This window comes from Monodelphis domestica, chromosome 8 (assembly GCF_027887165.1).
Source record: "Monodelphis domestica isolate mMonDom1 chromosome 8, mMonDom1.pri, whole genome shotgun sequence".
Lineage (NCBI taxonomy): Eukaryota > Metazoa > Chordata > Mammalia > Didelphimorphia > Didelphidae > Monodelphis > Monodelphis domestica.
The window spans coordinates 89,990,620-90,003,780 of NC_077234.1; the positions used below are offsets into that span (position 1 = coordinate 89,990,620).

General features: G+C 36.1%; 1 protein-coding gene across 3 annotated transcripts in view; it reads right to left on the bottom strand.

Moving 5' to 3' along the window:
• The window catches only part of LOC100014881 (cytochrome P450 20A1), an 81,379-nt gene that overhangs the window by 26,110 nt on the left and 42,108 nt on the right, over positions 1-13,161 (bottom strand). For all 3 annotated transcript variants that reach the window (XM_016425173.2, XM_016425172.2, XM_001366673.3), the window contains 3 exons: positions 12,511-12,626; positions 8,097-8,151; positions 5,644-5,764 (listed from right to left, as the gene is read on the bottom strand). In XM_016425173.2, the coding sequence (XP_016280659.1) occupies positions 5,644-5,764; positions 8,097-8,151; positions 12,511-12,626 (292 nt within the window). The remainder of the gene's footprint in view (positions 1-5,643; positions 5,765-8,096; positions 8,152-12,510; positions 12,627-13,161) is intronic.

Consider the following 13,161-nt stretch of genomic DNA (forward strand, 5'->3'; position numbering starts at 1 on the left):
TGTTGATCTAAACCTAATCTTTCCCACACTGTCCTCCAATTTTCCCAGCAGTTTTTTATGAAATAGTGTATTTTTATACCAAAAGCTGGGTTCTCTGGGTTTGTTGTATTCTGTCCTGCTGAGGTCACTTAACCCGAGTCTATTCCAGTGATCCTCCTTTCTGTCTCTTAGCTAGTACCAAATTGTTTTGATGACCTCTGCTTTATAATATAGTCTGAGATCTGGGACTGCAAGGCACCCTTCCTTTGTATTTTTTTCATTGTTTCCCTGGATATCCTTTATCCTTTGTTCTTCCAAATGAATTTTGTTATGGTTTTTTCTAAATCAGTAAAAAAATTTTTAGGAAGTTCAATGGGTATGGCACTAAATAGATAAATGAGTTTGGGTAGGATGGTCATTTTTATTATATTGGCTTGTCCTACCCATGAGCAGTTAATGTTCTTCCAATTGTTGAAGTCTAGTTTTAGTTGTGTGGAGAGTGTTTTGTAATTGTGTTCATATAGTTCCTGTGTTTGTTTCAGGAGATAGATTCCTAAGTATCTTATTTTGTCTAAGGTGATTTTGAATGGGATTTCTCTTTCTAGTTCTTGCTGCTGAGCAGTGTTAGAGATATATAGAAAAGCTGATGATTTATGTGGGTTTATTTTGTATCCTGCAAGTTTGCAAAAGTTATTGATTATTTTGATTAGCTTTTTGGTTGAATCTCTAGGATTCTTTAAGTAGACCATCATGTCATCTGCAAAAAGTGATAACTTGGTCTCCTCCTTGCGTATTTTAATGCCTTCAATTTCTTTTTCTTCTCTAATTGCTACTGCTAGTGTTTCTAGTACAATGTCAAATAATAGAGGTGATAATGGGCATCCTTGTTTCACTCCTGATCTTATTGGGAATGCATCTACTTTATCCCCATTGCAGATGATAATAGTTGATGGTTTTATCTATCTATCTATCTATCTATCTATCTATCTATCTATCTATCTATCTATCTATCTATCTATCTACTGTTTATTATTTTTAGGAACAACCCTTCTATTCCTATGCTTTCTAGTGTTTTTAATAGGAATGGGTGTTGTATTTTATCAAAGGCGTTTTCTGCGTCTACTGAAATAATCATGTGATTTTTGTTGGTTTGCTTGTTGATGTGGTCAATTATGTGGATGGTTTTCCTAATATTGAACCAGCCCTGCATCCCTGATATAAATCCTACTTGATCATGGTGAATGACCCTTCTGATCACTTGCTGGAGTCTTTTTGCTAGTATCCTATTTAAGATTTTTGCATCTATATTCATTAGGGAGATTGGTCTATAATTTTATTTCTCTGTTTTTGGCCTGCCTGGCTTTGGGATCAGAACCATGTTTGTGTCATAAAAGGAATTTTGAAGCACTCCCTCTTTGCTTATTATGTCAAATAGTTTGTATAGCATTGGGGTTAGCTGTTCTTTGAATGTTTGATAGATTTCACTGGTGAATCCATGAGGCCATGGGGATTTTTTCTTAGGAAGTTCTTTGATGGCCTGTTGGATTTCTTTTTCTGATATGGGATTATTTAAGAAATCTATTTCTTCTTCTGTTAGTCTAGGCAATTTATATTTTTTTGTAAATATTCATCCATATCACCTAGGTTGGTATATTTATTGCCATATAGTTGGGCAAAGTAGTTTTTAATGATTGCCTTAATTTCCTCTTTATTGGAGGTGAGGTCCCCCTTTTCATTCTTTATGCTGTTAATTTGCCTTTCTTCTTTCACTTTTTTTAAATTAGATTGACCAGTACTTTGTCTATTTTGTCTGTTTTTTCAAAGTACCAGCTTCTAGTCTTGTTTATTAGTGCAATAGTTCTATCACTTTCGATTTTATTAATTTCTCCCTTAATTTTTAGGATCTCTAGTTTGGTTTTCTTCTGGGGGTTTTTAATTTGTTTGTTTTCAAGTTTTTTGATTTGCATTTCCAATTCATTGATCTCTGCCCTCCCTAATTTGTTAATATATGCACTCAGGGATATGAATTTTCCTCTCCTCTAAGTACTGCCTTGGCTGCATCCCATAAGGTTTGAAAGGATGTCTCACCATTGTCATTTTCTTCAATTGTTTCTATGATTTCTTCTCTAACTAACAGATTTTGGAGTATCATATTATTTAATTTCCAATTAATTTGTGATTTGGCTCTCCATGTACCCTTTCCTATCAATATATTTATTGCTTTATGATCTGAAAAGGTTGCATTGATTATTTCTGCTTTTCTACATTTGAGGGCCATGTTTCTGTGACATAGTGTATGATCTATTTTTGTGAATGTGCCATGTGGTGCTGAAAAGAAGGTGTATTCCTTTTTGTCCGTATTTTTCTCCATATGTCTATTAACTCTAATTTTTCTAAGATTTCATTCACCTCTTTAACCTCTTTCTCATTTATTTTTTGGTTTGATTTATCTAAATTTGATAATGGTTGGTTCAAGTCTCCCACTAATATGGTTTTACTGTCTATTTCCTCCTTCAATTCTCCTAGTTTCTCCATTAGAAATTTGGATGCTATTCAGTTTGGTGCATACATGTTGATTAGTGATATTTCCTCATTGTCTATACTCCTTTTTAACAGAATATATTTACCTTCCCTATCCCTTTTAATCAGGTCTATTTGTGCTTTGGCTTTGTCAGATATTATGATTGCAACTCCTGCCTTCTTTTTATCAGTTGAGGCCCAAAAGGTCTTACTCCATCCTTTAATTATAACCTTATGAGTATCAACCCACCTCATATGTTTCTTGAAGTCAATATATGGTAGGGTTTGGGGTTTTAATCCAATCTGCTATTTGTCTACGTTTTATGGGTGAGTTCATCCCATTCACGTTCAAAGTTATAATTGTCACTTGTGGATTCCCTGGCATTTTGATATCTTCCCCTAGTTCTGACCTTTCTTTCCTAGCTATATCCTTTTGAACCAGTGATTTACTTTAGGTCAGTCCCCCTAGTCCCCTCCCTTGGTATTCTTCCCTTTCTAGCCCCTCCCTTTTTATGCTCCCTTCCCCTCCCCCCTCTCCTTCCCTCCCTTTTTATACTCCCTCCCCCCTACCCCTCCTTAATTTCCCTTTCTTTTTTACCCTGTTGGATAAGATAGAATTCAGGATCCCACTGGATCTAGATGTTCTTCCCTCTCAGATTTGATTTCACTGAGAGTAAGGTTTAAGTAATACCACTTCACGCTCTCTTCCTCTCTTTCTCATATGAGATCTTCCCCTCCCCTTCCCATGTGTATCTTTGTATGGGAAAGATTATTCTATTTAGTACCCCCCCCATTTCTTGAAGTAAGTCTTAGTATTGTTGACGCTTCTCCCCCTCCCTTTTCCTTTCTTTGCCCCCCTTTCACCAAATCTTCTTGATGCTCCAATCTTTCCCTATGCATGATTCTTCTAACTACTCTTATGGTGCATACAATTTTTGAGAGTTACATAATACATTTTCCCCACATATTAATACATATAATTTGATGTAAATGTAGTCCTTATAGAAGAGAGTTTGACTTAAAGCAAAAGATTTATCTCCTTTTCCCTTTCTTTCATATTTACCTTTTCATGTTTCTCTTGTTTTCTGTGCTTGGATATCAAATTTTCCACTAAGTTCTGGTCTTTTTTTAGCAAATGCTTGGAAATCTTCTATTTTGTTGAATGCCCATACTTTCCCCTGGAAGTATATAGTCAGTTTTGCTGGGTAGTTGATTCTTGGTTGGAGACCCAGCTCTCTTGCCTTTCTAAATATCGTGTTCCATGCTTTGCAGTCTCTTAGTGTGTTAGCCGCTAAGTCATGTGTGATCCTTATGGGATCCCCCTATATCTGAAACTCCTCTTTTTTGCTTTTTGTAGGATTTTCTCCTTTTCTTGGAAGCTCTTGAATTCGGCAATTACATTCCTGGGGGGTTGTCTTTTGGGGATTTAGTATAGAGGGTGTTCTATGAACCCTTTCTATTTCTATTTTGCCCCCTTGCTCCAGAACACGTGAGCAATTTTCTTCTCTAATCTCCTGTAGTATAGCATCGAGGTTTTTGTTTATCTCTGGTTTTTTGGGCAGACCAATAATTCTCACGTTGTCTCTTCTTCCTCTGTTTTCCAGGTCTGTGACCTTTTCAGTGAGATATTTTGTGTTTTCTTCTAATTCATTAATTTTTTGGCTTTGCTTTATTAATTCTTGCTGTTTTGCATGCTCACTGTCTTCCAGTTGCTTAATTCTGGTCGTTAGGGGCTGGTTTTGCTTTTCAGCTTTGTCTGCCCTCCTATTAGATGCTTCCAGCTCTTTCTCCAATTGTGATGTCTTGTCTATCAGACTGCTGATCTCTTTTTCCCATTTTTCTTTCCAGAAGGTTTCTTTCTTTTGGGCATGCTCACTGTCTTCCAGTTGCTTAATTCTGGTCGTTAGGGACTGGTTTTGCTTTTCAGCTTTGGCTGCCCTTCTATTAGATGCTTCCAGCTCTTTCTCCAATTGTGATGTCTTGTCTATCAGACTGCTGATCTCTTTCTCCCATTTTTCTTTCCAGAAGGTTTCCATCTTTTGGGTAAGCTTCAATTTGATTTCTTCCAGAGCTTGTAAATAATTTCCATTTTGTGAGGCATGTTTTGATTTTGTTTGGGTTTCATCCTCTTTCTCTTCTTTTCCTTGGGTACTCCCACCATAAATGTTTTCAATAGTTACCTTTTTCCCTTTCTTCCTGGAGGCTTGATTTTGGGCCATGTGAGCCATCCCTTTGGTGGTTTTATTCCCCTTTCCTTTTTGGTCTGGGGTCTGGGTGATATGGGCGGGTTTTCTGTGAATTTAGGTTGCCTCAGGCTAGTTCTTCCCAGCCTCTGAGGTTTCTTAGAGCGCAGGCCTCTGTGCTTAGCGCGGCTGCCCCTTTGCTCAGCACAGACTCTCAGCGCGGCTGCCCCTTTGCTCAGCTCAGCCTCTCAGCGTGGCCGCCCCTTTGCTCAGCACAGGATTTTCCCATGAAACCACCCTGAGAGGTCATTTCCTTGCAGTCTTTAGATCCCAAGGACCCTGGTGTCCCCCCCCTCCCCCCCAGAGACGCTCCTCACTCACTCGCTGTCCCAGTGAGCACTCTGATACCTTATTCTGATTTGGTGGGGGGGGGGGGAGGGGCAGCTCAGTTCATGTTTTTGTGCAGGCTTTTCCTCCTCCATATAATGTGGAAATGTTTAAGCCCCAAGTACCTTCATTTCTGTGAGGTACTGGAGAGTCCCTCTGTTCTTCCAAAGGTGATTTTTATGCTCTTTTGAGGTAGTATATTTCGTTCTGTGCTGGGGAGAGGAAGTGATTCGCGTCTAGACTGCAGCCATGTTAACCTGGAAGTGCCCTGTGGTTTTCTTAAAGTTAAATCTGCCCATCCCAGTCCTATGGGGATATGTCCAGCCAATCAGCTACTCAAGTAGCATTATCTATATTTGTTGCCCGTGGCAATTGGGCGACTGCTTATCTGCAGAACTTAATTTAAAAGTTTCCCATAGCAGTATATTACAGGTTACAAAATTGATTAAAATTATTCATTTAACAAAGAAAAATGATCCCCTTAGTATTAATATATATATACATATACAAATAACAATCATTATAAAACAAAAGTTATTTTCTAATTATTTCTTTTACTTTCCTGCATTTTTACCTGAGCTGATCAATTTTCTCTTGAGTAATTGGACCTTTCCCAAGAACTTGATCTAGTTCTTTGTGCAATTTCTTCTGGACATCTTCTGATGTGGTAAGAAAATAGACTGCCCACATGCATACTAGGAAAGAAAAAGCAGTAACTATACAATGGAGGAAACAAAATCTTTTTTCGGGAGAACAAGGAAAGGACCTGCCTGTTTGCTTTATTTTTTTTAACTGATAAAGAAAATGCATAAAAGGTAGTCCAAAATAAAATCATGAGCTTTGACTATAACAGTTTAGTAAGATAGGCTAAGAAGTTGATTGAATAGAGAACAAGATTATGAATAGAAAGCTGCCAAAATGAGATTCTACAATCTGGAATTTTTCTGGCAAATTAAATTGAATCTGCTAATTTAAAATTTTTCCTGAGTAAAATAGTAATAAATGTAGTCAAATGTGCAGGAGAGGGAGAATTATTAGAGTTACTGGTTATTTCTGGTTCATAATGTGGAACATGTGCCTTATTAAGATTGAATAAATGATTCACATTTACCAAACTCAGAGGAGATTGATCTGTAAACCTTAATTTTTAATGGCAGATAAAATTAACTCAAAATCTGTAGTTAATTGTGTGATGAAATGAACTTTTATTTCTTCCTACTATATATGTGAATTCATAAAATTGCTGTTGGCATATGATAGAAGCTTCTTTGTAGGGCAAACTGATTCTTCTGTTTAGAATGGGGAAACAGTAAGATTCAGAAATTGGCCTAGGAATAGGTGTGATATAAAATTGGATGCAGTTGGCATTCATCTTGCCAAATTTTGCAAATAATAGCTAATGTCTTCTGGAACTACCTTTAAATGGAGTTTAGTGGAAGGTCCCAGAAGGAGTTCCAGTGCAGAATTGAAAAATAAAGGCAGTTAATTTTATTCATTAGTGTTAACAATCGCAGCATGCAGCCTCTCCACAGGAATTCTATAGTCCAAAGAAATGTGGTAGCAAAGCACCCCCTTTTTTGGGCAATGTCTATATTAACCTTCATTCAGTTTTTAATTGAGTTGTCCTTTTTTCCCCTCTAGGGTCTATATCTGGTAAAAATGCTTCCCAGTTTCCAGCTCTACATTCTATTTTCTTTTTGGCTGACTCCTGGTTCACTTTCACCTAATTTCAAACAATAAACATTTCTTAAGTGCCCACTATGTTCTAGGATCTGAGCCAGGAATGGGAATACTACAGTAAGATTCCTAGTGGTTCTCAGGTTTGACTTTGTGCCTGGAGCTATTATTGCCTTCACTAAATTCAAAAGTGTGGAAGTTTTGGTTAAAAAGTAATTATTGCTGATTCTTTTTATTCTTTATCTAAAGCCAAAACTCATAAATATGACTAGTCATATGCCATGTTAATTACTGTTTTTACCAAATATTCCTCTTTACTGACTTTTTTGGATAAATAACAGGATTTTGGCTTTGATAATTTATGTATCATATATATACAACATGCTGAATTCATTATTCAGTATAGAGTTCTACATGTGATGTAGATTCAATAAATACCCTGAATGGCCAAATAATAATAGCACCATAGCAAAGGGTACAGTTTTATAAGAACAAGTAATCTTAAAAGAGTAGAGCTTTTGTGCAATACTAGTCAACAGGTCATTGTATGATTTAGAAATGTTAGCAACAGATAATTAAGATTTTCTAAATAGAATATAGTCTGACTTAAAAAAAACTAATCATAAATAACAGACTTGGCTATAGATATTATTTTGCAAAATTTGTTTTCCTACCTTGACTTTTGCCTCCAGTACTTGGGTTAATTTCTCAGAGTCAAAAATGGTCTTTTTAAATTTAAAGGCAATATTCTTAGAATGACATATAAAGAGAATGAATATAATCTATCATATTATTCTTATAAATATGATGGAGGGGAACATTTTTCTTACCTTTTTGAATACTTAGTATGCGCACATATATGGCATATGAGTGAACATTGGCCCTAAAAATGAAGAAAACTGAATACAAACCACACATTTTGGAATGAAAATGTCCGTTAAATTCCTTCAAGAAGGATTCTATTTCAATTCATTATTTCTCTTTCCTACATTCTCTCTTTGGAAGACCTTAATAATGGCAGGATGGGATAAGATTTAAAGAGAAAAATATCAGCAGGAAATTGAAAGGCTCACTGCCCTAGTTGGAGAGGTGTCAAAAAGCTCATTTTAAAAAGCATGAACTAGAATTCACAAACTGTGAAGCTGGGTCAAGACATTTATAACATTTTGAAGTTGCAGAGGAATTCCTAGTTTGGCTATGGATATAAATGTACCAGTGTGTATCTTTCTTTAAAAAAAAAAAAGAACGATGATGGTGCATTTAAAAAAAATTGAGATAGTCACTGACTAGCTTCTGAATAAATTTAACTATCCTTATTTGATAATTTAAGTAAAAGAAAACTTTACTTACAATTAGCAGTTATAACACATCCTGCTAGAGAAAATATCATGCTGTCTTCTAGGATCTAGAAAATATAACAATTAAGAGAGACGACATCAATACATTTAAGACTGATCCACATAAAGTCACAATAAATTAAATTAAAAGAGAATGGTGGGGGCAGTTAAGTGCCTCAGTAGATTAAGAGCCAAGTCTAGAAACAAGAGGTCCTGGGTTCAAATCTGACCTCAGATACTTTCTCAGATACTTCAGCTGTGTGAACCTGGACAACTCACTTAATCCCTATTACCTAGCCCTTACCACTCTTCTGTCTTAGAACCAACACACAATATGGATTCTAAGATGGAAAGTAAGAGTCTTTTAAAAAATGGAATGGCACTAAACCAAAGATAAGAAAAGGAAAAACTGTCTTACTTATTTACTCTTTATTCTAATTTTACTTGCCTTAAATATCACAAATACTAAGATCTGGAAGGGACTTTAAAAGCTGCTTTGGTGAAAATTTTCGAGTTGGGAGTGCCCATAAGGCAAATTCAAGTTGTCTGGGGGTCCCCCTACATTTTGGGTGAGAGCTGACAAAGGAAGAGCTTGCTTTGGGTGCCTGGACAGAGGGCTGGGGCATAAAAAAATGCCTCAGGTGCTGGTAAGAGAGGGAATGGAGCAGCTTTCCAATGCAAGGGGCAGAGTGTGTGCCAATACTTCACCAATGCTGATCTAGAGCATGAATTCTTAACCTATTTTGTGTGTGGAGCTCTAAAGCAGTCTGGTGAACTCCATGGACTCCACTGAATAACTTTTCAAAACAGAATTAGATACAAAGGATTATAAAAGAAACTAATTCAAATGAAACATAATTATTAAAGTATTTAAGAAAACAAATTCATAGACCTCAAGTGAAAAACTCCCTTATCCAGGCCAACACAACCTAAACAAGAATACTTTTCATAAAACAACTGACAAATTATCATCTAGTCTCAGCTGAAAGATCGTCGTGAGGAGAAAACATTTTCTGATGTAGTCTTTTGAAGAAACTTAATCAGAAATTTTTCCTTACATTAAGCCCAAGTATGCCTCTGCAGCTTCCACCTGTTGGCACCACAGGACCAAGTACCATCTAATCCCTTTCCACATGACAGCCTTAATATTTGAACACAACAGTCACATTTCCCCCAGCCTTCTGTACACCAAATCTTCAACTGATGCTCCCTACATGGCATGAATTTGACATTCTCCACTATTCAGTTGCCCTTTTCTGGTCGCCCTCTGGCTTGTCTAAGTATTTCCTAAAATGTGGTATCTCTAACAAAACACAGAACTCCAGATGAGTCCATACAAGATCAGAATATACAGTGAACCAATGATCTTCATTGTTCTGGATGGATACTAGACCTCTCCATACAGGACAAGGTACCACTAGAATTTTTGGTTGCCATGTCACACCAAGGACTTAGATTGAGCTTGAAATTCACTAAAACTCCCATGTTTCTTCATGGAAATTATTGCCTAAGATTCCTCTATTTCATTTTCTGAAACTGGTATTTTGAACCTAAGTATAGATATTCATCTTACTATATTTAGCCCATAATTGTAGTCTGTTGAGATACTTTTGGATTCTTTCTTTTGAATCACCTATCTTCAAAAGCACTAGTGATATAATCAATCAACATTTATAAATTTGCTATTTATTTAGAATTTGCTATTTATTAAGAACTATGCTGGGCCCAAGGGACACAAAGACAAATTCAAAAGAGAGTCTGCCTTCAAAGAGTTTACATTCTTTTTTTTTTTTATTTAGTCAATTTAGAATATTTTTCCTTGGTTACAAGTCATGTTCTTTCCCTCCCTTCCCCCCCAACCCCTCCCATAGACGACATGCAATTCCACTGGATTTTACATGTGTCCTTGATCAAAACCTATTTCCATATTGTTATGTTTGCACTTGGGTGATCATTTAGAGTCTATATCCCCAATCATATCCCCATTAACCCCATCAAGCAGTTGTTTTTCTTCTGTGTTTCTCTTCCCCCAGTTTTTCCTCTGAATGTGGATAGCATTCCTTCTCATAAATCCTTCTGAATTGTTCTGGATCATTGCATTGCTACTACTAGAGAAGTCAATTACATTTGATTGTACCACAGTGTATCTGTGTCTGTGTATAATGTTCTCCTGGTTCTGCTCCTCTCACTCTGCATCACTTCCTGGAAGTCATTCCAGTTCACATGGAATTCCTTCAGTTCATTATTCCTTTGAGCACAATAGTATTCCATCACCAACATATACCACAATTTTTTCAGCCATTCCCCAATTGAAGGGCATCCCCTCATTTGTCAATTTTTTGCCACCACAAAGAGCTATGAATATTCTTGCACAAGTCTTTTTCCTTATTATCAAAGAATTTACATTCTAAGAGAATAAACAACATGTATGTATATATATATATATATATATATATATATATATATATATATATATATATATATAGTAAGTATAAGGTGACTGGAGGAAAAGGTATGAGCAGATGGGGGATGAAGAAAAGCCTCAGATGGGAGGGTAATATTTGTCTTAAGACTTAGAAGAATCCAGAGATTTGAAGAAGCAGGAGTGAAAAGATCATTTCAGAAATGAAAAATTAAATGTAGTGTGTGCGGAGTGACAAAAATGCCAAGAGAGCACCTTGGATTGAATATAGAGCCTTGAGAGTCATCTGCACAGAAATAACTAGATCATGGGTGGGATGGTCATTAAGTGAAAGAATGAATGATTAAGTGTTTATTATGTGCAAGAAGCTTCAGAGAAAAACAGAAAAGCGAGATAGTCCCTTCTTCCAAAGAGCTCACATTCTAATGAGAGGAATGTAGAGTGTAGAGAGAAAAGGGAAAAGGTGCCAGGAATGAACCTAGGATACAGCTCTACCTAGGATACATGACAAGGATCATTACTGTGGAAGCAAAAAAGGACTGCACCAAACTAAGGATATTTTGTTGTTTCCCTGATAGCAATGGACAAAGAATTCATCATTTATTGGCTGACCTATCTGTGCAGTGTCTCTCCCCACACTTAAATAACACAGTCCTTGAATAACATCAAGAGTATATTACTGGGCATGTACTCAGAATCTTTCCGATAAGATCATGGTAGAGATGACAGTCTGCTACCTAGCCTTTAAGAACTCAGTGTGACCTTTAAGCAAAGGTGAAGTTTTGGAATAGGCTCTCATGGAGGGCTTGAGTTTATGTTTTTTATAAGATATGTTAAAAACTAAGCAAAGAACCCCACCTTAAAACTGTGTTGCCTTATTTGAAGCAATAAATACCTCATTTATTCTACCCATTGGCAGTAAATAGGGACTCTAGCACCTCATAAGTGAAAGAGGGACTACTGTATAGGTTCTGGTCTTTTTGAAACAATATTTGAAAATTTCACTCTAGCAGTGGTATTAAGTAATCCTAGGTTCAAAAAAAGTAGGTTTTGAGAGAAGACCCTTTGCAATATAAAGAGCCTATGTCATTTAGCAGCATCAGAGTATTATTAGAATGAATGAAGAAGGAAGATTTAAAAGTAGATTATAATGAGCTGAATTGATACAAGCTGGCTAGCCTTAGAATAATCTGAATTCCTTTTCTTGATAGCTTCTGCATTCCATTTTCCAATTTTTTTGGGGGGGGTTTATGTTTTGGGGTTTTGGTTTTATAAGATTACTCATTTACAAAAATGAACAATATGGAAATAGGTTTTGCATGTTAATACATGTATAACCAGATCAAATCATCTGCCAGCACCAGGAGGAGGAAAAGAAGGGAGAGAAGATCAATCATATAACTTGTGAAAACTTGTGTGGAAATTGATTACATATAATCAGTAAAAAAAAAAATAAAAAATATTTTTAAAAATAAGTAAATTCCTTATAGCTTTCTAAGATGTCCACTCAGTCTGACAAGAGGCCCATAGGATGAAATTCATATTTGTGTCATCTTATAGAAATGGCCTCTGGAAGAACCTGTCATATCTCTAGCTATGGAAACAAACAGTGCAGAAACTAGGTCAGTACAGTCACCCAGAGGAATCCAGAGTCCTTAGACTCAAAATATCATCTCATGGCAAAACCAGAATCATTTCAATTCTGTCTGGTCAAGAAGCTGTACCAACAAAAGCTGATGAACTGCCACAGTTTACAGAGTCATCAAGATTAAAGAGAAGCACAACTACATATGGTTATTTAGTTGCTGATAATCTGATAAATGCATAACAGTTTCAATCATTAATTCATTCAACAAATATTTCCTAAGTATACCTATTCCATGTAAAGCACTGAGTCAGGTACTGGGAAATAAATATAAAAGAAATGCAGCCTCTGCCCTCAAGGAATTCATAAGAGATTAAGTTACACACACAAATTACTATACAATAAAGTAAACAGGATTACCTGCTTCTCATTCAGGTTTCCTTGTAATAAGGAGTCTATAAAGATATGTTGACTGAAGTTTCTTCCTCTTCGTTCTTTTATGACTTTTTTAAAAACTGTTTCTATTTCCATAAGTGCTTAAGAAGAGACAGAATGATTTTCAATCAAATTTAATTCAACAAAGATTTTAGGGACAAAATCTACTTATTTATTGACTGATATATTTTGTTTTGACAGAAAACCATGCCTTTCCTACATAGTACATTCCCTCAAACATTGCTATAATACCACCCAACAGTAAGATTATGCCCTTTCCACTTTTGATAGTTTGCTGGTTGTTGCCAGAAAGGAATTATAATATTGTAAAGACATTGTTTCTGATATTTGATATCTTTTTTTTGCCTTTTAGTGATGTATCTATTTACTTAATGTGGTGATTTCAATGTTCTTTTGACTCTACTTTCTTCATTATGCATCAGTTTATACAAGTTTTCCCATGTTTCTCTGAATTCTTCATATTGTAAAAAATAGACTCGAATACAGGACTACAATCCCCACAAGCCTTTGCCCCACTTCCCCAAAATGCTTTGTAATCTCATGGGAATTCTGAGGTAGGCCGAGATCGAGGAAGGATTTAAGCTGGTGGCAAAGGTTTTTGGGTCTCTCTTTTGG